At 40.3% G+C, this 26,391-nt stretch overlaps 1 protein-coding gene and 1 pseudogene across 1 annotated transcript; one reads left to right on the plus strand and one right to left on the minus strand.

Moving 5' to 3' along the window:
• The window catches only part of LOC142837303 (vomeronasal type-1 receptor 4-like), a 138,535-nt pseudogene that overhangs the window by 50,195 nt on the left and 61,949 nt on the right, over positions 1-26,391 (minus strand).
• LOC142837310 (vomeronasal type-1 receptor 3-like) lies at positions 138-12,321 on the plus strand. The gene is made up of 2 exons (XM_075952341.1): positions 138-272; positions 11,423-12,321. The coding sequence occupies exon 2, from the start codon at positions 11,434-11,436 to the stop codon at positions 12,319-12,321; it is 888 nt and encodes a 295-aa protein (XP_075808456.1). The 5' UTR covers positions 138-272; positions 11,423-11,433.

A 26,391-nucleotide genomic window follows, 5' to 3' on the forward strand; every position in this document is an offset into this window, starting at 1 on the left:
CTTCCCAATTACTCTTAATTGCTTCCTTGGATATGCTGATGTAATTTGGAAATATTTTTGTTGATTTATAACTGAAGGATTGCTGAAGTGTTTTTTAATCCCTTATGTAGATGATGCCATGGATGCTGAGCTGAGATAAATGCCACTCATGCGGTGGAAAAGGAGACCAGAGAATAACACTCTTATAAATTAGGGCCTGTAGTTCCATCCAACACATGACGAACTTACCATTTACCCCAACACATACTACTGTAGTATCACAGAACACACAGGTAAGAAACTTTTACTTTTATACCAAGACATGGGTAATTGGAAATGAGACATAAATGAGTATGAGGAAGGACTTTGTCACTGAGATTGGAAGTGAACAGTATGAAACCTTTTTACAGGCAAGGAAAGGTGTTGGCTACTAGGTGTGCAATGTACTCTTTTTCCTGTAACATGGGCAATAATAATTTATTCCACAGATTCTAGAAGTGAAGAAGGTTCCTGTTTCCCACATCTTTAATATTTGTTGTCAGATTTTTTCATGATAGCCATTCTGATTGGAGATAGATATATCTCAAAGTTGTTTTAATTTTTTTTCCTAATGACTAAGGATAATGAACAACTGTTTTTCTTGGAGGCAGGGTCTCACTGTGTAGTGTATCTATGACTGACTAGGAGCCTACTATGTAGACCAGCCTTGCCTAGAACTCACAGAGATCCAACAGCCTCCAAGTGCTGGAATTAAAGATGTATCAATCATCACTGAGTAAACTGTGTAGCCCAGGCTTGTCTTGAACTAATGACCCCTCCCCTGTCCCTGCCACTTCAGCATATCCTATCATCATGTTCCACCACAGCTTTTAAAAATAGTTACTTCTCACTTCCTGATCAACCTACAGGGCTACACTGCCCGGTACCTCCTCTCTCTTCCTATCCCATCCAGCTTACATCCAGATCCCCCCACCCTCTGTTTCTCTCCCCCCTCCCTTCCCTGGTGGCAGAGCGCCTAGTGCTCAGCCTGCTTGGGCGCTGGGTCCTAACCCCAAGCGTAGGGTAAAGGGGAGCTCGGGGGCTTCTTTGTCCCCATAGCCCGCCTGCAGCAAGCAGGGTGGGCCCTTTGTCTGCGAGCGAACCAAGCAGCACGGAGTTTCGATCAGGGCACCTAGTGAGACATCATTGTGGTGAGTGAGTGCTGTGGCACCCGGGAACAGCCCGCCTACACTTCCTGATCAACCTACAGGGCTACACTGCCCGGTACCTCCTCTCTCTTCCTATCCCATCCAGCTTACATCCAGATCCCCCCACCCTCTGTTTCTCTCCCCCCTCCCTTCCCTGGTGGCAGAGCGCCTAGTGCTCAGCCTGCTTGGGCGCTGGGTCCTAACCCCAAGCGTAGGGTAAAGGGGAGCTCGGGGGCTTCTTTGTCCCCATAGCCCGCCTACAGCAAGCAGGGTGGGCCCTTTGTCTGCGAGCGAACCAAGCAGCAAGGAGTTTCGATCAGGGCACCTAGTGAGACATCATTGTGGTGAGTGAGTGCTGTGGCACCCGGGAACAGCCCGCCTACACTTCCTGATCAACCTACAGGGCTACACTGCCCGGTACCTCCTCTCTCTTCCTATCCCATCCAGCTTACATCCAGATCCCCCCACCCTCTGTTTCTCTCCCCCCTCCCTTCCCTGGTGGCAGAGCGCCTAGTGCTCAGCCTGCTTGGGCGCTGGGTCCTAACCCCAAGCGTAGGGTAAAGGGGAGCTCGGGGGCTTCTTTGTCCCCATAGCCCGCCTGCAGCAAGCAGGGTGGGCCCTTTGTCTGCCAGCGAACCAAGCAGCACGGAGTTTCGATCAGGGCACCTAGTGAGACATCATTGTGGTGAGTGAGTGCTGCGGCACCCGGGAACAGCCCGCCTACACTTCCTGATCAACCTACAGGGCTACACTGCCCGGTACCTCCTCTCTCTTCCTATCCCATCCAGCTTACATCCAGATCCCCCCACCCTCTGTTTCTCTCCCCCCTCCCTTCCCTGGTGGCAGAGCGCCTAGTGCTCAGCCTGCTTGGGCGCTGGGTCCTAACCCCAAGCGTAGGGTAAAGGGGAGCTCGGGGGCTTCTTTGTCCCCATAGCCCGCCTGCAGCAAGCAGGGTGGGCCCTTTGTCTGCGAGTGAACCAAGCAGCACGGAGTTTCGATCAGGGCACCTAGTGAGACATCATTGTGGTGAGTGAGTGCTGTGGCACCCGGGAACAGCCCGCCTACACTTCCTGATCAACCTACAGGGCTACACTGCCCGGTTCCTCCTCTCTCTTCCTATCCCATCCAGCTTACATCCAGATCCCCCTACCCTCTGTCTCCCTCCATCCCTCCCTTCTTGGGGCAGAGTGCCTCCCTGTTCAGCCTGCCTGGGCGCTGGGACTGAACCCGAAGGTGAGTGCAAAGGGGAAGGTGGTAGCTCCTTTGTCTCCATAACCTGCCTGCAGCAAGCAGGGTGGGCCTTTGTTTGCAAGCTAACCAAGCAGCAAGGAGATCGGAACTGGACTCCAGGAGAAACATCACGGGGGAGTGACATCACTTGGAAGGTACATCAGTTGGCAAGAAGACCTGATCCTGTAAAAGAAGATCCATAGGAGAATATTGGAAGGAAGAGATGGGGAGACGCCAATGCAAGAATTCACCCAACAATCTGAAAAACAACACGAAACCACCAGAAGCCAGCGACCTCACAACAGGAGGACATGAACACCTTAATCATGAAGAAGGAGAAAAAACTGACTTCATGACAGTGATTGACACCCTTAAACAGCATATAAAAAACGCCCTTATAGAAATGGATGAGAAGTATAACAGAAAGTTCGAGGAATTGAGTAAATCAGTGAATGATACCCTAGGAAAGCAAGGAAAAACAATCAAGCAGATAATGGAAACAGTTCATGATTTGAAAAATGAAATGGAGGCAAAGAAGAAAACACAAACAGAGGGCCGGCTGGACATGGAAAATCTAGGTAAACGAATAGAGACTACAGAAACAAGCATAACCAGCAGAATACAAGAGATAGAAGAAAGAATCTCAGAGTCTGAGGATAACATAGAGAAAATAAACGCACTGATCAAAGAAAACAGCAAGTCCAACAAACTCTCATCACAAAACATTCAGGAAATATGGGACACAATAAAAAGACCAAACCTAAGAATTATTGGAGTAGAAGAAGGAGAAGAAGTGCAGCTCAACGGTCCAGAAAATATACTTAACAAAATTATAGAAGAAAACTTTCCCAACCTGAAGAAGGATGTACCTATGAAGGTTCAAGAGGCATACAGAACCCCAAATAGGCTGGATCAAAAAAAAACATCCCCTCGCCATATAATAATCAAAACACAAAATATACAGATTAAAGAAAGAATATTAAGAGCCGCAAAGGAAAAAGGCCAACTTACTTATAAAGGTAAACCTATTAGACTTACACCTGACTTCTCTATGGAAACCATGAAAGCCAGAAGGTCCTGGATAGATGTACTGCAAAAACTAAGAGACCATGGATGCAAGCCCAGACTACTATATCCAGCCAAGCTTTCGTTCACCATAAATGGAGAAAACAAAATTTTCCAGGATAAAAACAAATTTAAGCAATACGTAGCCACAAATCCAGCCTTACAGAAAATAATAGAAGGAAAATCACTAACCAAGGAGTCCAACAGAGACCTCAATAACTCAGACATCTAGAGACCCTTCACCAGCGCAACTCAAAGAAGGGAAACACACAAACCCTACTACTTAAAAAGTGACCGGAGTTAACAACCACTGGTCATTAATATCACTTAATGTCAATGGACTCAACTCACCTATAAAAAGGCACAGGCTAAGAGACTGGATACGAAAACAGGATCCAACATTCTGCGGTCTACAAGAAACACACCTCAACCACAAAGACAGGCACCTACTCAGAGTAAAGGGCTGGGAAAAGGCTTATCAAGCAAATGGACCTAAGAAACAAGCAGGTGTGGCCATACTAATTTCTAACAAAGTTGACTTCAAACTTAAATCAATCAAAAGAGATGGAGAAGGACATTTTATACTCATAACAGGAAAAATTCATCAGGAAGAAATCTCAATCCTGAATATCTATGCCCCTAATATAAAAGCACCCACGTATGTAAAAGAAACATTGCTAAAATTCAAGGCAGCCATCAAACCGCACACACTAATAGTAGGAGACTTCAACACTCCTCTTTCACCAATGGACAGGTCAATCAGACAGAAACCTAACAGAGAAATTAGAGAATTAATGGAGGTAATGAAGCAAATGGACTTAACAGACATCTATAGAACATTCCACCCAAATAGGAAAGAATATACCTTTTTCTCTGCAGCTCATGGAACCTTCTCGAAAATTGACCACATACTTGGTAACAAAGCTAACTTACACAGCTACAAAAAAATAGTACTAACCACCTGTGTCTTATCAGACCACCATGGATTAAAGTTAGAATTCAACAACAATGCTACCCCCAGAAAGCCTACAAACTCATGGAAACTGAACAGTCAACTACTGAACCATACCTGGATTAAGGAGGAAATAAAGAAAGAAATTAAAGTCTTCCTTGAATTCAATGAAAATAAAGAAACAACATACTCGAACTTATGGGACACTATGAAAGCAGTCCTGAGAGGAAAGTTCATAGCACTAAGTGCCCACTTAAAGAAAACAGAGAAAGCACATATTGGAGACTTAACAGCCCACCTGAAAGCTCTAGAAAAAAAAGAAGCAGACTCACCTAGGAGGAGTAGAAGACTGGAAATAATCAAACTGAGGGCTGAAATCAACAAAATAGAAACACAAAAAACAATCCAAAGAATCAATGAATCAAGAAGCTGGTTCCTGGAAAAAATCAACAAGATTGACAAACCCCTATCCAAACTAATCAAACGGCAGAGAGAAAATTTGCAAATTAATAAGATCAGAAATGAAAGGGGGGTCATAACCACAAACACAGAGGAAATTCAGAGAGTCATTAGATCTTACTACAAAAGCTTGTATGCCACTAAACTGGAAAATGTAAAAGAAATGGACACTTTCTTAGATAAATACGATTTACCAAAATTAAATCAGGACCAGGTGAACAAGCTAAACAGACCTGTCAGTCGCGAAGAACTAGAAGCTGTTATCAAAAACCTCCCTACCAAAAAAAGCCCAGGGCCAGATGGTTTCAATGCGGAATTCTACCAGAACTTCCAAGAAGACCTAATACCTATACTCCTCAATGTATTCCACAATATAGAAACAGAAGGGTCATTACCAAATTCCTTTTATGAAGCTACAGTTACTCTGATACCAAAACCACACAAAGACTCAACCAGGAAAGAGAATTACAGGCCGATCTCACTCATGAATATCGACGCAAAAATCCTCAACAAAATACTGGCAAACCGAATCCAAGAACACATCCGAAAAATTATCCATTATGATCAAGTAGGCTTCATTCCTGAGATGCAGGGCTGGTTCAACATACGAAAATCTATCAATGTAATCCATCATATAAATAAACTGAAAGAAAAAAACCATATGATCATTTCATTAGATGCTGAAAAAGCATTTGACAAAATTCAACATCCATTTATGTTAAAAGTCTTGGAGAGATTAGGGATACAAGGGTCATACCTAAATATAATAAAAGCTATATACAGCAAGCCGACAGCTAACATCAAATTAAATGGAGAGAAACTCAAAGCCATCCCGCTCAACTCAGGAACACGACAAGGCTGCCCACTTTCGCCATACCTCTTCAATATAGTGCTGGAAGTTCTAGCAATAGCAATAAGACAGCATAATGGGATCAAGGGGATTCGAATTGGAAATGAAGAAGTTAAACTTTCGTTATTCGCAGATGATATGATAGTGTACATAAGCGACCCCCAAAATTCCACCAAAGAACTTTTACAGCTGATAAACAGCTTTAGTAATGTGGCAGGATACAAGATCAACTCCAAAAAATCAGTCGCCCTCCTATACTCAAAGGATATGGAAGCAGAGAGGGAAATCAGAGAAGCTTCTCCATTCACGATAGCCACAAACAGCATAAAATATCTTGGGGTAAATCTAACCAAGGAAGTGAAAGATCTATTTGACAAGAACTTTAAGGCATTGAAGAAAGAAATTGAAGAGGATACCAAAAAATGGATGGACATCCCTTGCTCTTGGATTGGGAGGATCAACATAGTAAAAATGGCAATTCTACCAAAGGCAATTTATAGATTCAATGCAATCCCCATCAAGATCCCATCAAAATTCTTCACAGATCTGGAGAGGACAATAATCAACTTTATATGGAAAAACAAAAAACCCAGGATAGCCAAAACAATCCTATACAATAAAGGATCTTCTGGAGGCATTACCATCCCTGACTTCAAACTCTATTACAGAGCTACAGTAATGAAAACAGGGTGGTACTGGCATAAAAACAGAGAAGTCGACCAATGGAATCGTATAGAAGACCCGGACTTTATCCCACAAACCTATGAACACCTCATTTTCGATAAAGGAGCTAAAAGTTTACATTGGAAGAAAGAAAGCATCTTCAACAAATGGTGCTGGCACAACTGGATGTCAACCTGTAGAAGAATGAAAATAGACCCATATCTATCACCGTGCACAAAACTCAAGTCCAAATGGATTAAAGACCTCAATATCAGCCCGAAAACACTGAATCTGATAGAAGAGAAAGTGGGCAATACCCTACAACAGATGGGCACAGGCGATCGCTTCTTAGGTATAACCCCAGAAGCACAGACATTAAGGGCAACATTGAATAAATGGGACCTACTAAAACTGAGAAGCTTCTGTAAAGCAAAGGACACTGTCACTAAGACACAAAGGCAACCTACTGACTGGGAGAAGATCTTCACCAACCCCACAACAGACAAAGGTCTGATCTCCAAAATATATAGAGAACTCAAGAAACTAGACTTTAAAAGGCTAATTAACCCAATTAAAAAATGGGGCGCTGAACTGAACAGAGAATTCTCAACAGAAGAAGTTCAAATGACCAAAAGACACTTAAGGTCATGCTCAACCTCCTTAGCGATCAGGGAAATGCAAATCAAAACAACTTTGAGATATCATCTTACACCTGTAAGATTGGCTAAAGTCAAAAACACCAAGGATAGCCTTTGCTGGAGAGGCTGTGGAGGAAGGGGTACCCTCATCCATTGCTGGTGGGAATGCAATCTTGTGCAACCACTGTGGAAGTCAGTGTTTCGGTTTCTCCGGAAATTCGGGATCAACCTACCCCTGGACCCAGCAATACCACTCTTGGGAATTTACCCAAGAGATGCTCTATCACATGTCAAAAGCATTTGTTCAACTATGTTCATAGCAGTATTATTTGTAATAGCCAGAACCTGGAAACAACCTAGATGCCCTTCAATGGAAGAATGGATGAAGAAAGTATGGAATATATACACACTAGAGTACTACGCTGCGGTAAAAAACAATGACTTCTCGAATTTTACATGCAAATGGATGGAAATAGAAAACACTATCCTGAGTGAGGTATCCCAGGCCCAAAAAGACGAACATGGGATGTACTCACTCATAATTGGTTTCTAGCCATAAATAGGGTTCACGGAGTCTACAATAGGCGAATCTAAAGAAGCTAAGTAAGAAGGTGAACCCAAGGAAAAACATATAGTTATCCTCTTGGATAAGGGAAGTAGACAAAATTGCCGGGGAGAAAAGTGGGATCTTGGGGGTGGGGTGGGATGGGGGTTAGGGGAGATGGGGAGAGAAAAGGTAGAAGGGTAGGAGGGTGGACTTGGGGAAACAGGAGGATCGGGATAAAGGAAGGTTGGATAGGGGAGCACGGAACCACAATTCTTAGTTAAGGGACCCACTTTAGGGTGGGCAGGAGACTTGACCCTAGAGGGGCTCCCAGGTGCCCAAGCTGAGGTCCCCAGTTAGTTCCCTGGGCAGCTGAGGATAGGGAACCTGAAATGACCCTACCCTAGAGCAATACTGACGAATATATTGCATATCATCCTAGAACTTGCATCTGGCAATGGATGGAGATAGAGACAGAGACCCACACTGGAGCACTAGACTGAGCTCCCAAGGTCCCAATGAGGAGCAGAAGGAGTGAGAACATGAGCAAAGATGTCGGGACCACGAGGAGTGCACCCACCCACTGAGACAGTGGAGATGATCTACTGGGAGCTCACCAAGGCCAGCTGGACTGTTACCAGAAAAAGCATGGGATAAAACTGGACTCTCGGAACATGGCGAACAATGAGGGCTGATGAGACGCCAAGGACAATGGCATGCGGTTTTGATCCTACGCAATGTGCTGGCTTGGTGGGAGCCTAGCCAGTCTGGATGTTCACCTTCCTAGATATGGATGGAGGGGGGAGGACCTAGGACGTACCACAGGGCAGGGAACCCTGACAGCTCTTTGGACTGGAAAGGGAGGGGGAGAGGAGTGGGGGGAAGGGGAGAGGGGTGGGAGGAGGGGGAGAAGAGTGGGAGGAGGGGGAGAAGAGTGGGAGGAGGGGGAGGGAAATGGGAGGCTGGTGGGAGGAGGTGGAAATTTGTTTTTTTTTCTTTTCTTTATCCTACTTTTATCAATAAAAAAAAAATCAAAAAAAAAAAATACTAACTTTTAAAAGCAAACACGAAACAGCTTGTATAGTTGGTTGAATTAGACAAAACTTTCATTACTGTTATTATTGTAATAAAAGAGAAGATAATGCTTTTAAAAAAAAAAAATAGTTACTTCTCATTAATGTTTCTTCTTTGAAAAATATATTCTCGTTTTATTAGTCCATTTGTTGGTTTGCAGTTTTGTTTTCTTCATATATGATTTTTCATTTCTTTGTGAATTCCAGATACTATTCCCATGTCTGGAGTGTAGCTAGTCAATGGTTCTCCAGTTCTGTGGGCTGTTGTGCACTCTGCTCATAGTTTCTTTTGATGTGAAGAAACTTTTAAACTTCATGTAGTTCCACCTGCTGATACTTGGGGCTAATTCCTGTGCTAATGAAGTGTTTTTCAGAGAGATCTTGCTTACCCCAGTGTCTCGAAGAGCATTCCCTATGCTTTCATCCTGCAGTTTTGGAATTTAAATTAAGGTCTTTTATCCCTCTCAAATTGATTTTTCTACAAGGTGAAAATAGGAATTAATAAATTTCCTTCATCTGTAAATGAATATCCAGTTTTGATAGTACCATTTGATAACTGATTACTATTATTTATTGCAATCTTTGTTACCTTTGTATAAAAAATATGTGGCCATAGGTTTCTTGGCTTAATCCTGAATCTTCTATTCTGTTCCATTTGTTTAATTGTTTTTAATCCCAGTATCAGGCTGTCTTGTCAGCTAACGCTACAGTATTATTTGAGGTCAGCTATCATGATACCTCTAGCTCTGTTATTAATTCTTAGGATTGCTTTAGCTATTTATAGTCCTTTACAGTTCCATAAAAATTCCTGGATTTTTTTTATATATCTGAAAGAGATGATACAGGAATTTTGATGTATAGACTGATTTTGGAAGCATGGTCATTTTCACAATATTAATTTTGCCAAACAGGAGCAGGAAGTTCTTTCATTGTGTGATATCTTGTTTGCTTTCCTCTTTCAATCTTAACAGAAATATACTGAAAGATGGAAACCACGTGTTTATCTCAGATAAAGAAAAGATCTTTGACAGTGTCCACCATCCCTTCATGATAAATGTCCTTCAAAGACCAGGGTAAAGGAAAACCATCTCAGCACAATAAAGGCAATTTATAGAAAACTCACAATTTTAAATGAAAAGAAACTCAAAATCATTCCCACTAAAATCCGGAATATGAGGCTATCTACTTTTTCCACACCTACTCAATATAGTACCTGAAGTTTTAGCTAGAACAATAAGATAATTGAAGGAAGTCAAGGAGATACAAGTTTGAAAGGAAGAAGTCAAAATATTTTTCTCTTCAGATGACATGATTTTATACATAAAAGACTCAAAAGACTCCTCCAGGAAACTTCTACAGCTGATAAACATTTTAAGATACAAAATAACACAGAAAAATCAGTAATCTTCCTAGACACAACTGACAGACTGAGAAAAAAAATCAGAGAAAGAACAGTCTTTAAAAATAGATTTGAAAACAAAATATGTTAGAATAACTCACCAAATAAGTGAAAATTTATATAATAAAATATTTAAGGTATCAAAGAAAAAAATTGAAGAAAACACTTTAAGCCAAAGTTCAGCTATGTTCATGGGTCAGCAGGGTTAATATCACATACTAGCATGCAGGAAAAATGGCCATCTTATCACAGGCAACTTATATATTAAGTTCAATCTTCATTAGAATGTCAACATATTTATTCATAGAAATTGAAAAAAGAATCTTAAGCTTCACATGGAAATGAAAAAGACCCCGAACAACTAAAAAATCCTAAATAAAGGACTGGCTAGATGTTTCACAATGCCAGATCTCAAATTGTAATAGAGAGCTCCACTAGTAAAGATAGCAGGACACTGGTGTAAAAATGGATGCATTGAAGTCCTGGATGTAAATCCACACATCCAAGAACATTTGATTTTTTGGACCTTCGATTTTTCATAAAGAAGCATAAAATACATATGAGAAAAAGAGACGGCATCTTCAACTAATAGCGATGGGTGACTGAATGTGGAAGGATGCAAACAGATCTGCATCTACCACCATGCACAGAACTCAACTCCAAGTTCATCTAAGATCTCACCATAAGAAGATGGTTCCTGAGAACTTGTCCCTAATAATTGTTAAAGTATAAAATATGCTTGTACTCATTGGCATAATAAAGGTCTTTTGAGAAGGACCCTAATAGCACAGGTATTGAAACCAACCATTAGTAAGTGGTACCTCTGAAGGGATATAGCTCTTGTGCAGAAAAAGACACCATCATTTGAGAAAAGTGAAAACTCTTGTCTCTGCCTTCCTTGTGCTGGGATTACTAGTGAGTTTCATCGTGACTAACTCACCTCCTCACACTTGTGCTGAAAATGCTTTAGTGACTGAGATATCTGCCCAACCCCTACAAAATACTTTTTATAGAGATACCATTAAGCAAATGTTCTAAATGGCTTGTTCATATATGCAAGAAAGAGTTGTGTATTTATTCTTAAGAAACTTTTTCATTGTTATAATGAGGCTAAATTTTATATAAGAAATATGCAATTAATGGGAAGACACTTTAGGATGAGACTATTTGTCTTGATCCTGAAAGTTCATAACTGGCCATAGAAAATTCTAATAATGTTACCATAGAAGTCAATGTAACAAATATTTTGGAAACATTTATTAGAGGGAAAGGTTTATGAATAATATGATGAGATACTGATTTAATTTAAGCTAGTAAGAAATTATTGCAAATGTTAGTTTTTCTCCTTGCTTCTGTTGATATGAATACATTTGTCTCTTTTAGATGACAAGAAGATGGCTCCTGAGAACTTGTCAATGGGGATGTTTTCCTTGTCCCAGACAGTTGTGGGAATCCTGGGTAACTCGTCAGTTTTGTTCCATTATTTTATATCTTTATTCTCTGGAAAGTACCTGATGCCCAAGGATGAGATTTTAAAACATCTTACTCTAGCCAACTCATTGTGTATTATCTCAAGAGGAATTCCACAGACAATGGAATTGTTTGGCTTTCAATCATTCCTGGATGACATTGCATGTAAATTTGTTGTCTACAGTAATCGAGTATCCCGAGAGGTTTCCCTACATACCATGTGCTCCTTGAGTTGTTTCCAGGCTATCACAATCAGCCCCAGCAACTCCAGGTGGGGGAAGCTTAAACAAAGAGCCATCAAATATATTGTTCCCTCCTGTTCACTCAGCTGGCCTGTATACCTGTTTCTAAACAGCAAAATTGCTATGATGGTTGGCCGTAATACCAACTTCAATTTCACCAAGAAATTCAATGTGGGCTACTGCTCATCATTTGATATTGGTGGCATCCCACTATATTTAGTTTTGATCTGTTTCATTGATATTTTCTATCTGAGTGTCATGGCCTGGGCCAGTATCTCCATGGTGAGTATCCTCAATAGGCACAAGAAGCAGGTACTGTACCTCCGCAGTTCCCACCATTGCCTCAGAGTATCACCTGAAGCCAGAGCCACCCACGTCATCCTGATCCTAGTGTGCACCTATGTCACCTTCTACTCAATGACTTTCATCCTGATTTTTTATACAGTGTTCTTTAATAGACCAAAGCTGTGGTTACTACACATTTTTGCATTTCTTGAATCATGTTTCCCCACCTTTTGTCCCTTCCTACTCATCACCAAAAAACCTTTTTATAAGATCTGTTTTTCCTGATGATAGTTTTATAAGTTCTGGTCACCTTTGTTCTTTGACATATTCATGGATGTACTTTTTACTCATTTGGGACAATGGGGCTCACTAATGACTGGATGATTTAGGCCATTCTGTTGCACTGTAAGACAGACACCAGCATTTTTCCTAGTCTTTATAATAGTGCCTACAGAGTTCCACAAGTTAAAACATCTCTTTTTGTTTGCATTGCAAAATCTCTAAAATTAGACATCATCATGAAGTGGGGAACAACTTAAGCTTAAAGATGGCTAAGCAACTATTGTGGATTGAACTTCTCTGCAGGAGCAGGATGGACTCCATTCCTAATGCTGACAATGAGTGAGAGAAATGAAGGAAGGTAAAAATTTGATACATGAATAATTTCAGGTGTTTGACAATAGCATGTTTTTATGACTGACTCAAGTCATCCTGTGCCCTGCTTCACTGAACTTCTGCTTTGGAATCTGGGGAGCTAAATTAGTGCCTCTATTCTGAGTTTCTACCTACAGAGGCAAGTGAAGCCATTTGTATCTCTTAGCGTCCTCCAAGCCATCTTGAACTGCTGTGCTTGTCCATTCCCCTCCATTAGGTCTCTTCCATCTCTGCACTCTTCAGGAAAGTTTTGATGACTCAAAGCTTTACGTGATAAATGCCTTCACATTATGGAAGTAGAATGACCATATTTTCCCTCTTTAGATAAGTTTTGCCATGGGAATGATTGTTTCCTGAGTATATCACAGGTTCTTGTGGCTCCTATTCTCTGGTGAATTTGGTTTTTCTTTCTTGCTGCTGGTATAAACCTCATAGTGGACCAGACACCATTATGTCCTTTGATAGCATCATACATTAGAAAGACATAGTCATCCCAACCGTCATACAGACTTCAACACATTTAAGTGAAGCTGTCATGTCCCAAGGGTACTTGATAGGGAGATAAACATGTGACACAATTAGGACATAGATTGGCCTGCATATGAGATGGCTATCATTTGAATACTGTATTGGGTAATGAAATTGAAAACAGGAAAAGTTCCAGAAAATGTCTAGAAATGTAATCAATCAAAAATAAAAAGAACCTGTGTGAATAAGTCTTGTATCACTAAGAGATCTTGGTCACTTAATAAAACTAATTTTCTTTCAGAATTGCATATACAGGAATACACATTTTATGTGTTACATATACTTTAACAATCATTATGTATACACTATTATGTGACTTGAAATATTAACATACCATGACATTGGCAAACTAAAACTTAATTAAATCATCGAGAGTTAAAGTAGGACATAGATCCATAGAAACTCAAAAATTGCATTTGAAAATGCAGTTTTTTGCAACAATTTTGGAAAATGTTTGCCACAGATTTGTGAAAGACATAACAAATAATCAAACATTCACATTTTATTTATTTATTTATAATTTAAACTTTTTGAGTTTGCTGGAACCTCCAAGGGAGGGAGTAGGCCAGAGCCAGAAACCTCTGTGAGACTGGGCCCAAACCAGGGACCTCCACAGGAGTGGGCCCAGGCTAGGGACATCTACAGAAACAAGGCTGAGCCACCAACCTCTGCCAGAGTAACCCTGAGACAGCGAACTCCACAGGAGCAGGTACAAGGGAGTCACCGCTGAGGGAGCAGGGCTGAACCAGAGACCTCTGCCAGACCTGGCAGCATGAATCAGTGCCCCTCTGAGGTAGCAGGCCTGAGCCAGCAATATCCACTGGAGCAGGCCCAATACAGCAATCTCTGATGGAGTAGGCCTGAGCCAGTGAACTCTGCTAGAGCAGGCCCCAAAGCAGTAACCTCAGCAGAAAGAGTCCCAAGCAATCAATCTCCACAGGAACAGGCCGGAATGACCCCTGATATTGCAGAGTGAACTCTGGGAGCACAGAGCAACCTCCAGGAACATGGAGTGACCAACAGGGTGACTGGAACCAAGGCCCTGACTGCATCACAAGGAGCAACTATCTGATCCTTTGATCCACATACTAGGTAACAAAACAAACCTCAACAGATACAAAAAAATTGGAATAACCCCATGTATCCTATCAGACCACCATGGCTGAAAATTAAAATTCAAAAACTAATTCCAGAAAGCCCACAAACACATTGAAATTAAACAATGCTCACCTGAAGCATCAATGGGTCAAGGAAGAAATTAAAGACTTCCTAAAATTCAACAAAAATGACCACACAATATACCTAAATTTATGAGACATAATGAAAACAGTGTTAAGAGGAAAGTTCATAGCACTAAATGCATATATAAAGAAGTTGGGGAAATCGCACCCTAGAGAATTAACAGAACATTTGAAAACTCTAGAATGAAAAGAAACAAACTCACCCAGGAGAACTAGATTGCATGAAATAATCAAATTAGGGCTGAAATCAACAAAACAGAAACAAAGAAAACAATACAAAGAATCAATGAGACAAAGAGTTGGTTCTTTGAGGATATAAAATAGGCAAACTTCATTCCAAACTAAACTAAACAAAAGGTAAAAATAGAGAAAGAGAGAGAATAACCAAATTAACAAAATCAGAAATGAAAAGGGGGGCATAACAGAAGACACAGACAAAATCCAGAGAATCATTAGGTCCTATTTCAAAAACCTGTACTCCACAAAATAAGAAAACTTATAAGAAATGGACAACTTTTTGGATAAATATCACTTACCAAAATTAAATCAAGACCAGATAAGAAAATTAAATAGACCTATAACTGCTAAGAAATAGAAACAGTCACCAAAAGTCTCACAACAACAACAAAGAAAACCCAACCAACCAACCAAACAAACAAACAAAATGGACAAGATGGTTTCAGCTCAAAATTCTCAAAGAATAATTTACCAATATTCTTCAAATTATCAAATTGTTCCAAACAATAGAAACAGAAGGAACATTGCCAAACTCTTTTTATGAGGCTACAGTTACCCTGATACCCAAACCACATAAAGACATTACTTAAAAAGAGAATACAGACCAGTCTCACTCATGAACACTGATGCAAAAATACTAAATAAACTACTGGCAAATTGAATCCAAGAAAACATCAGAAAAAATCATCCACCATGATCAAGTCGGCTCCATCCCAGAGATTCAGAGATGGTCCAACATGTGAAAATCTGTCAATATAATCCACCATGTAAACTAACTGAAAAATAAAAACCACATCATCATATTCTTAGATGCTGACAAAGCCTTCCATAAAATACAAAACATCCCTTCATGATAAAGGTCTTGGAGAGAGCAGGGATACAGGAACATACCTAAACATAATAAAGGCCATATACAGCAAGCCAACAGCCAACATCAAACTAAATGGAGAGAAACTCAGAGTGATAACACTGAAATCAGGAACAAAACATATCTATTCAATATAGTTCTTGAGGTTCTATCTAGAACATTAATGAAAGGAGATCAAGGGGATACAAATCATAAAAAAGAAGTCAAAGTCTCACTATTTGCTGATGATATGATAGCTTACAAAAGCGATCCTAAAAAATTCTACCAAGGAACTTTTCTACAACTCATAAACACTTTCAGTAATGTATCAGGATACAAGATTAGCTCAAGAAAATCAGTAGCCCTCCTGTACACAGATGATTAAGTGCTGGGGAAGAAATGAGAGAATCAACACCTTTATAATAGCACAAATAGCATAAAATATCTCGGAGTAACTCTATCCAAACAAGTGGAATACTTATATTACAAGAACTTTAAATCTTTGAAGAAAGAAATTGAAGAAGACACCAGAAAGTGGAAAAATCTCCCATGCTCTTGGGTATGCAGAATGAACATAGTAAAAATGACAATCTTGTCAAAAGCAATCTACAGATTCAATGCAATGCCCATCAAAATTCTGGCAAAATTCCTCACAGACCTCGAAAGAACAGTACTCAACTTCATATGGAAAAGCAAAAAACCCAGGATAGTCAAAACAATCCTGTACAATAAAGGAACTTCTGAAGGCATCACAACCCCTGACTTCAAACTCTACTACAGAGATATAGTACTGAAAACAGCCTGATAATAGCATAAGAGCACACAGAAGGACAATGGAACCCAATCAAAGACTAGATATTAATCCATACACCTATGAACACCTGAATTTTGATAGAGAAGCAAAAAATATAAAATGGAAAAAGAAGCATATTCAACACATGGTGTTGGCATAACTGAATATCAACATGTAGAAGAATGAAAATAGATCCATACCTATCACCATGCACATAACTCAAGTCCAAATGGATTAAAGACCTCAACACAAAACACCCACACTGAACCTCTTAGAAGAGAAAGTGGGAAGTACACTTGAACACTTTGGCACAGGAGACCACGTCCTAAATATAACCCTAGTAGCACAGACATTGAGCGAAGCAATTCATAAATGGAACCTCCTAAAACTGAAAAGCTTCTGTAAATCAAAGTGTCAGGAGCCAATTTCCTCCTAAAATCATTGCAGGAACCATCACCCTGGGGAGTCTGCAGAGAACCCCACACCCCTAATTGTGTTAAGAATCGTTCTATTGACAGAGCCTACCCCACACCCAAATTGGCTGTTTATGGAGAGCTATCTATTAGCGGAACCCACCCCACATTCCAAACTATCTAAAGAACTAGGTGTGTCAACTCGTGACTTCCTGGCCTACAGTGACCTGACCGAGGGTAACCTCCTGGCTACATGACCAACTTGGACCATGTGACCAATGTGAACCACGCGGCAAGAGCCCAGGCCCCTGTGCCCATCCCCCAACTCTTTACCCTATATAAGCTGTACCCCATCTCTAAAAAACGGAGGCTCTGACAAACTTAGCATGGCCTTCTTCCTCTCTCTCAGCCCATATCTTACAGATAGTGCCTCTCCGGGACCCTGGAATAACTGACTGCCAGGCGGGTTACTAACCCTAGACTAAGTAACCCGCCAAAGGCAATCAACATCAAAGGACATGATCAACTAGACAAAATGACAGCCTACAGAATGGGAAAAGATCTTCACCAACCCTACACCAGACAAAGGTCTGATCTCCAAAATATACAAAGAACTCAAGAAATTGGTCATTAAAAGTCAAATAATCCAATAAAAAATGGAGTACAGATCTAAACAGAGAACTCTCAAAAGAGGAATCTAAAATGGCTGAAAGACACTTAAGGAAATGCTCAACATCCTTAGTCATCAAAGAAATTCAAATCAAAACAACTCTAAGATTCCATCCTACACCTCTAAGAATGGCCAGTATCAAAAACACTGATGACAACTTATGCTGGAGAGGATGTGGGGTAAAGGGAACATTCCTGCATTTCTGGTAGGAGTGCAAACTGATACAACCTTTTGGATATCAGTATGGAGAATTCTCAGAAAATTAGGAAACAACCTTCATCAAGATCCAGCAATACCATTTTGGGGTATATATGCAAAGGATGTTCAATCATGCCACAAGGACATGTGCTCAATTATGTTCATAGCAGCATTGTTTGTCATAGCCAGAACCTGTAAACAACCTAAATGTCCCTTGACCAAAGAATGGATAAGGAAAATGTGGTACACAATAAAGTACTACACAGCAAAAAAAAATAATGACGAATTGAAATTTGCAAGCAAATAAATGGATCTAGACAACATCAATTTGAGTGAGGTAACCCAGACTCAGAAATACAAATATCGTATGTGCTCACTCATAAGTGTCTTTTAGACATAAAACAAAGAAATCCAGCCTACAATTTACAACCACAGAGAACTTAGACAATAGTGAGAACCCTAAAAGAGACATACGTGGAGCTAATCTACATGGAAGTAGAAAAAGACAAGATCTTCTGAGCATGGGGACCATAAGAGTGTTGTTGGGGTTTCTGTCTTGCCCAGTTCCCACAGTTGTTAAGTCCCAAAGAAATCACACAGAGGTCTACATTAGTTATAAACTGATTGGCCCATTAGCTCAGGCTTCTTATTAACTCTTATAACTTAATAGTCCATTAGCCCATTAGCCCATTATTCTTATCTGTGTTAGCCATGTGGCTCAGTACCTTATTCAGCAGGGCAATCACATCTTGCTTCTTCTGTGATTGGGTCAGGACTATAGAGGAATGGGCTTCCTCCTTCCCAGAATTCTCCTGTTCTCCTTGACTCACCTCTACTTCCTGTCTGGTTTTCCTGCCTATTCTTCCTGCCTGGATACTCGCCAATCAATGTTTGTTTAAAATATAATTGACAGAATACAGACCATTCTCCCACACCATGGAAGAGATTAGAAGGGGACAGAAGAGGAAGTGCAGTGAGTAGAGAAAAATGTACAGCTCAATAAAATCAATAAAAAAAATAAAAAATAAGTTTCTTAAGAATGAAGACTCATCTCTTGTATATGTGAATAAATCGTTTTGAACATTTGTTCAATTATGTCTCTATAAAAATATTTTATAAGGATTGGGTAGCAATTTCAGTCAATAAAGCATTTTCAGCACAATTGTGAGGAGGGAGTTAAGATCCCCATCATCTATGGAACAGCTGGGCATGATGGAATTCTGGTGCAGGAGAATTGTCCGTATTCTGTCAATCACGTTTTAAATAAATGTTGATTGGCCATGCAGGAAGTATAGGTGGGTCAACCAGACAGGAAGTAGAGGTGGGGCAATGAGAACAGGAGAATTCTGGGAAAGAGGAAGCCCATTCCTCCCAATTCTGCCCTGATCACTGAAGAAGCAAGATGTGACCTACTCTGCCGAAAAAGGTACCAAGCCATGTGGTTAACATAGATAAGGATAATGGGTTAATATAAGTTATAAGTGTTAACAAGAAGCCTGAGTTAATGCACCAATCAGTTTATAATCTTATGTATACTCCTGTGTGTGTCTTTGGGGCTAAACAGTTGTGGGTGGGAACTGGGCAGGACAGAAACCCCAACAAGCTGGCCCTCATACTACAGATTGGCTCCCAATATGGTTGAGTAACTCCATGTAAAACCTGAGAGGGCTTGAAAAGGAATTCTAGACACACAGAAAAAAGCAGAGTTTAACACAGTTTTTTGCTGTTTGTTGGTGGCATGCAGCAGAGAGAATTTCCTGATTCAGCAGCCATATCACAAAAAAAAAGCCAGGCCATTTTAAAACAAGGCTTCCTGGGCCCTGCCACTGATGCAATTCCGGCTATGGAGCATTCATGGGCTCGAATGCTTGTGTGCCCATTTGGGGTTGGGAATAAAGTAGCTGAGACCATGTTCTTGGCTCAGCTCTTCCTGCCTGGGTATGCAGTGCGATTAGGTCTACTAGAAAGTGGAAGTTTTGAAATACCAGTTTCTGGGCTGTGCCTCCATCACGATCTCTGTCTGGCTCCTGCAGGAGACAGAACATTTGAATGGGCTTTTGTGAGTAAAGTGCTATGGCTTGCTTGCTTGATGGCAGTGTGGACTCACTGTGTGCTTGGAACTACATGGCTCAGGGGCATCAAATGGCTCTGAGGCAGGAGCAGCTCCACCATGCTGAACTGTGCTGATCTCATGCAGGAACTATCATAATAACAGCATAGTTAAGGTTTAGATTGGGCAGGAAATAGGGGGTACCATATTACCCCTACATGTCACAACTTAAGTTCTTAAGAAGTGCTTAGCATTTTAAGAAGTACTCCTGGATAGTAAAGTATTACAGATTCACACTAGGCCAGGCTGCGCCATACTCTGCCTGGCAGATTTGGCTGTAACTCAGATAAAAAGCTCATTCTCAGAATTAAAGTGCTGAGTGTGGCTCTTACCTGGCAGCCCAGAGGTAGCAGAAATGGTAAGTTCACCATTTTGAAATTGGAGAGAGGTGGGGCCAACATCCAGAGCAGCCGCAACCGAGCTGCTTAGTATTTTAAAAGTTCTTCAAGAATCTACAGAATTAAAGAAAATGCAATAGGACAGATTCAGACATAAAAGACCTCTAAATGGGTCATCGTGTTAGATAAAGTACATAGGCTTGGGAAAGAGAAGAAAAGGAGTATTAAAAAGTCATAAAATAAAGTTAATGCTTTTAAAAAACGGGTAAAGTCTTTAAAGAGACAAGAGTACAGATAGTCATAGATTAAAAAAATAAAGAAAAATAAGCCATGAAAAAATGGAAAATTGTCGGGCAGTGGTGGCGCACGCCTTTAATCCCAGCACTCGGGAGGCAGAGGCAGGTGGATCTCTGTGATAATTACAGCTTCAGAGGTTTAGTCCATTATTATTATGGCAGGTGGCAAGCAGGCAGACATGGTGCTTGAGTAGGAGCTGAGAATTCTACATCTTGATCTACAGGCAATAGAAAGTGAACTGAATGGCACACTGTAAGTAGCATGAACATAGGAGACCTCAAAGTTCACCCCCACAGTGACACACTTCCTCCAACAAGGCCACACCTACTCTAGCAAAATCCTACCTCCTAATAGTGCCATTCCACATGGGGTCAATTTTCTTTCAAACTACTGCATTGTCCATACTCACATTCTTTCCCCACTGTTTTAAAGAAGTATTATTGATAAAAAGGCATTTACAAAAATTGGCATGATAATTGTACTTTGGAAAATATCTTAATGAAATTAAATAAAGTTTTATATTAAATAAAGGAATTTTTAAAAATTTTCATGAGAGCTGAGCGATGGTGGCGCACGCCTTTAATCGCAGCACTCGGGAGGCAGAGGCAGGCGGATCTCTGTGAGTTCGAGACCAGGCTGGTCTATAGAGCTAGTTCCAGGACAGGCTCCAAAGCCACAGAGAAACCCTGTCTCAAACCCCCCCCCCCAAAAAAAACAAAATTTCATGAGAAAATGTACATAATTAAGTAAAGTGCTTGTATTTATGAACATGGGTCATATATTGTGAATATGAGAGCTCTATCTCTGCTTTCCCTTTTGCCTCTGTGTTAGAGCTGGGGTTAAAATCAATTAGTAATGAAAATTCTTTTCAACCACTTAATTGACAAACAATATGAGGATCAGTTTCCTAAATTAATTTTTAGGTAAATAAATCAGTCTTGGAAGACAGCTTAGCTCGTACTATTTTGGTAGAACTACCTGCTGATGCAAAGTAAATGTGTAATGATCTCCACCAGACTGAAACATTCCATCCAGAAGAGAGTAGGGAAGCTTATAAGACACAGAAATTTTAAAACGTTCTCAGAAATCTGAAACTTACATGAATCATAGGAGTTGCTGGAGAGAAGAGACTAGCGTAGCTGTCTGGAAGTCACAGAGGAAGTTCTAGAGATGCAACTTTCTTGATCTTGGCTGTGGTATGCATTTTGGTGATGTGGCTACCTTTCAGTTATCCATGCACATGTAAGCAATTCCTCACCCATACTCTTGAAGGCAGCCTCAGTAGCTTTACTGGGTCAATGAAATAAAAAGTCAGGTACAATTGTTTATTTGTTTTGAAGTCTTTATCAGGGATACGACTTTGTAGGATAACTCACAGAAGGCATTTGGTGTCTGAATAGAGATTTGGCAGAATCTAAGGATAGTTGGGGAGAAATGGTTGTATGGCCTCTGCAACATGCCCTGAAATGTGCAACTGAGGCTAATCCATGTGCAAGTGGAGTAGAAAAGGGGGAAATCCCAGCATGGCTACCCCTACTTATGTGGTATGGGATGGTGTGCTGTATTGGTGGTTTCATGTTCTCTTTGATAGCAGATAAGATACATAACCAAAGCCAATTCAACTGAGAGTGAAACACTCTTTGTGAGACCCTGGGATGTCCCTTTACTTTACTTTGAATGGGAAGTAAGCCTTCTTTATGAATGGGCCCACCTTGTGGGTATGAGGGTGTCCCTTAAACTATGGATGGCCTTGAGATTATATCCTGGTCATTCGAACTATGTATTAGATAGGATTATAAGCAGGCTGTGACAGCAAATTGCATGGTCTTTGTTTTGGGCAATTAGACATACAATTGAGAATAAGTTGTTTACCAAGAAGGAATTTGCCTTTGTAAGGCAGGAATTAGAACAGGAAATTGCAATACAATAAGTATTTCAATTACACTAGGAAAGAGACAAGCTGACTCTATTTCTCTGCTTTAGCCTCTGACTTGTCTGGCAAAGGACAAAAGGTAGCATGAGTTATGCATTGACTGCCATTTCTTACAGTTGGTGGGATGCCAAAAGAAAAGATAAGCTGGATTTATGCTAAAGAGATGTTCCCAAAATATTAAATTTTGGAACCCATGGAAAGAGTCAGACAGTGAGGAGAATGAGAACATGGCAAAGGTGATAAAAAGGGAGTTCCTAGGTCCATCCATGAATTTATAGGAGTCAGTATACAGCTGGGGCCTTAGCAATGACCCAGTTCAGTCACTGAGTTCTGTAAACAGATGTGCAGCAAATAAAGACAATGACCTCAAATGTAAACTCTCTCCTTCCCTCCTTTCCTCCCTTCCCCCTCTCTGTCTGTCTGTCTGTCTATCTGTCTGTCTGTCTCTGTCTGTCTCTCTTTCTGAGTCTCTCTCTGTCTGTCTGTCTCTGTCTATCTCTCTGTCTTTCTGACTCTCTGTCTGTCTGTTTCTCTCTCTCTCTCTCTCTATATATATATATATACATACATATATATATATATATATGCTCATCTTGATCAGAGGTAGAAATGTATAGTACACTATGATAAATATATCCTAAAATTGCATCAATATACAAAATATCATAAGCAAAGATATAAATATACATACTTACAATATGACAAAATAACTTTGCATATGTGTACAAATATTATAAACAAAAATATGAACATATACAATATAACAATATAATTCGAATTTATATTAATATACAAATTATCCTAGACATGAATACAAAGATAATTTTTCATATGTGTCAATCTACAAGAATCTATATCAATGCAAATTGCCTATAACTAATAGTTCACAAGTAGATATGGTAATCTATTCGTTATCCCTTCCCATCCTCCCCCCTTTTTTCCCTAAAGAGATTCCCTAGAGTACTTAATTTTCCACCCCCTCCCCTATACAACTTATAACCATTCCTTAACAGGTGACAATTATTTCTATCACTGAGGTGTCGGGGCCCGTGAGAGGGTCCAACATAAATTCCGTAATTCCCTAACCCGGCAGGAACGGAGTCGCGAGGAAAAGAACTGACACAGTTTACACCATCACCATGGAAAAGGCCAGCATCCTCTTTTATTGTCCAAACATTTTATATACCCACACCAAATTGAGGGGGGGGAGGGACACATTACGCCATCACCTAGGCAACCAGGTGCCTGGCCTCAAATCATGTCTGCAGCTAGCAGTCAGGTAGGTCCTGAATTAGCATCTCTATAAGACACCTTCCAAATTATAAAAGGAAGGAAGCACCAAACATCTGAACTCCTCAGTCATCAGCTTCAGTCAAACATCTCTTCTCAGGTAATCCACATTTTAACAAAAGAAGCTAGGAGCAGGCATCCTGGCTTTTGTTAAGGGCAGAGACAGCTTGTCTGCAGAGCTATGTGATCAGCTTGGACCGGGGATATGGCTTTTGTGCCATATCGAAATATGGGCCCACACTGAGGACAATATCTGTTGGGAGAGGGGGCATGTTTTCTAGAATCACTTCCAGCTTTCATAGGAGACACGGTATGTCTGCAGGATCTTGTAAAAACTAAAATGATGGTTAAGCCTCAAAAATACTTACTGTCTGGCACAACTGCAGATAGTCTCTGAGTAGTGGGTAGGGTTTTTCTGAAGTTTTATTAGAAGTAGTGACCAGAGTGTTGTAAGACAGTTTATGAACAGCTAGCCAAGTTGGAAACATCTTTAGCAGTTTGTAACCAAAAACAGATATTTGAGTGGTATTTATTGGCTCATTTGCATCAAATGGACCAGGTGTAGTTACTGTTGTGGGGTCTAATCTTCTTTCTTGAGACTTCAGAGAATACTATAAGAAAGTTTATTTTTCACTTTGGAACACTTAAACATTATTAATATCAAAATGGAAAGTATGAATTTTGATAGACATAGATCCAAGGAAAGGTACCACGGAGACAAAAGTAGGTATGGGAGAAATAGCAGAGTTTTGAGAACCTTAGTTCCTAGATATTTATTTTCCTTCTGTCACAAACTAGTGGCTCTTCTGATGAGACAGAAACTCTGAGTTTTTCTTTTAACAACATACTTGGATTTAGAGAAGGAGAGATCCACAGACCAACTTCAAAAGCAGCTTTGATTTTTAAGTGAGTAGGACTACCACTATACTGAAAAGTAAGGTGATATGGATAGTTAGGTAGTGAGGTTTTACCCTGCGGAGAATATTGATATCATAAGTCAGACTTTTCTTTGCTAGAATGTAGACATAATTAAGGAAGTTCACGAGAGCCTAGAATAAATGATGACAACTCTTTATTTGTGGAATACTCACAATAACAAAGCCACCATGGTCCTTGCTCTGTCGGTCATGGGAGCTGCCTACAGAATCTCAGACCACCAGCCAAGATAGCAAACACACCTTCCATCTGTGCTTATCAGTCCACATGTAGTACCTCAGACCACGCCCTAATGGGCCAGTCCCCAAAAAGCTATTAGCTGAATGAATTCCGACAACACTGTTGTGCCTTATTACAACTTTGCTTCCTTAGGAGTCTCTTCATTCTTCAGCTTCTATGTACAGCAGTCTATATATTTTGTTTCCAAAAGGTTCATTGAATGCTCAACATTTGGGTAAATTAAATCCTTTTTCTGTGCATTTCTGCATATCCTGGCTGCTTCTCTATGTCACTCACTGTATTTCTTTCTCTTCATAAAAGAGAAAGAGGGAGGCTTTGGGGGCTTCTATAAGTTCATACAAGGTACACTATATATATATTCAAAGCCTTCTCTTGTATCAAATTCCTGGAGTCAAGCTGCTTTAAATTGGCAATTTGGGGGACATTCATCTTATAAGTTTATCAGTAATTTTACCCAAGAAAAATATTTCACCCTATTTTCATTTTTAAAATTAGCATGCAATGTATTAGGTGTCATTATGGCTTTTTTAAACAAAATGTGTTTTTTAGATCTCCCTTCTTCACCTCTGCCCCATGCTCACCTTCTGCCACTCACTTGTAATCCCATCACCTTCCATTCTGCTTAAGAGAAGTTACTCAAACTCAGAAAATCAAAGACCTCATGTTTTTATGATATGTGAACTCTAGCTTGTAATGTACTTGTAATGTATACATGTATATGTGGGTATAAATAATGGTAAAACCTAAAATGTTTGGAGACTCTTTGAAGAAGTAGAATGTTACCTAATTCTAAGCTCTCAATACTGTGAATGTAAGTTGCAATAATTAGAAAAACAAACACACTTTTTTCTAATGGTTGCCATTCTTGAAATAAAAATAAATTACCATCCAACAGTGACATGCACCCTGTGTGCACCAGGATTCATTTGCAAGCAATTTCATAACAGGGCCTTCATAAGAGCTCCAAATAAATGGCGGCAGATCAGCTGTTCACATCATTTGTATGAATTCAATGGAGGACTCATGCACATGAGCATGAATGAACTTATGTGAGACACAAAGCATGAGTAAATATGGAAGTGTTTTTCAAAAGCAGGGCAGCACAAAGACCCAGGTCATCTTTGTTTTCTCTAAGTCTGATTTTCCTCCGAAGTAAAAAATCTTACAGGACATTAGATGGTAGGCAAAGCCTCCTTAAAAATTTATTATATATTCATCCACTTATTTATTTTACACCTGGTAATGGTTATGCCTCCATCTTCTCCTCCAAATCCCTCCCCCACTTTCTCTGTTTCCACCCCCAATCCATTCCTTCTCTGTTTTCATTTAGGAAAGGGCATGTCTCCCATGAGTATCAACAAAACATGGCCTATCAAGTTGCAGTAAGACTGAGCACCTCTCCATGTTAAGACTAGGCAAGGTGACCCAGTCTGAGGAGTAGGGTCCCAAAAGTCAGTAAAAGAGTCAGAGACAGCCCCTGTTTCAACTCTTAGGAGTCCCTCAGGACCAAGCTGCACAACTGTACCATATGTGCAGAGAGCCTAGGTCAGTCCCATGCAGGCTTCTTGGTTGTCAGTTCAGTTTCTGTGAGCCCTTATGAGCCCAGGTTAGTTGATTCTGTGAGGTTTTC

This window comes from Microtus pennsylvanicus, chromosome 1 (genome assembly GCF_037038515.1).
Source record: "Microtus pennsylvanicus isolate mMicPen1 chromosome 1, mMicPen1.hap1, whole genome shotgun sequence".
Classification (NCBI taxonomy): Eukaryota; Metazoa; Chordata; class Mammalia; order Rodentia; family Cricetidae; genus Microtus; species Microtus pennsylvanicus.

Excerpts from the sequence above, each read along its gene's own strand:
- LOC142837310 (XM_075952341.1), top strand. The coding sequence starts at position 11,434 with ATGGCTCCTGAGAACTTGTCAATGGGGATGTTTTCCTTGTCCCAGACA.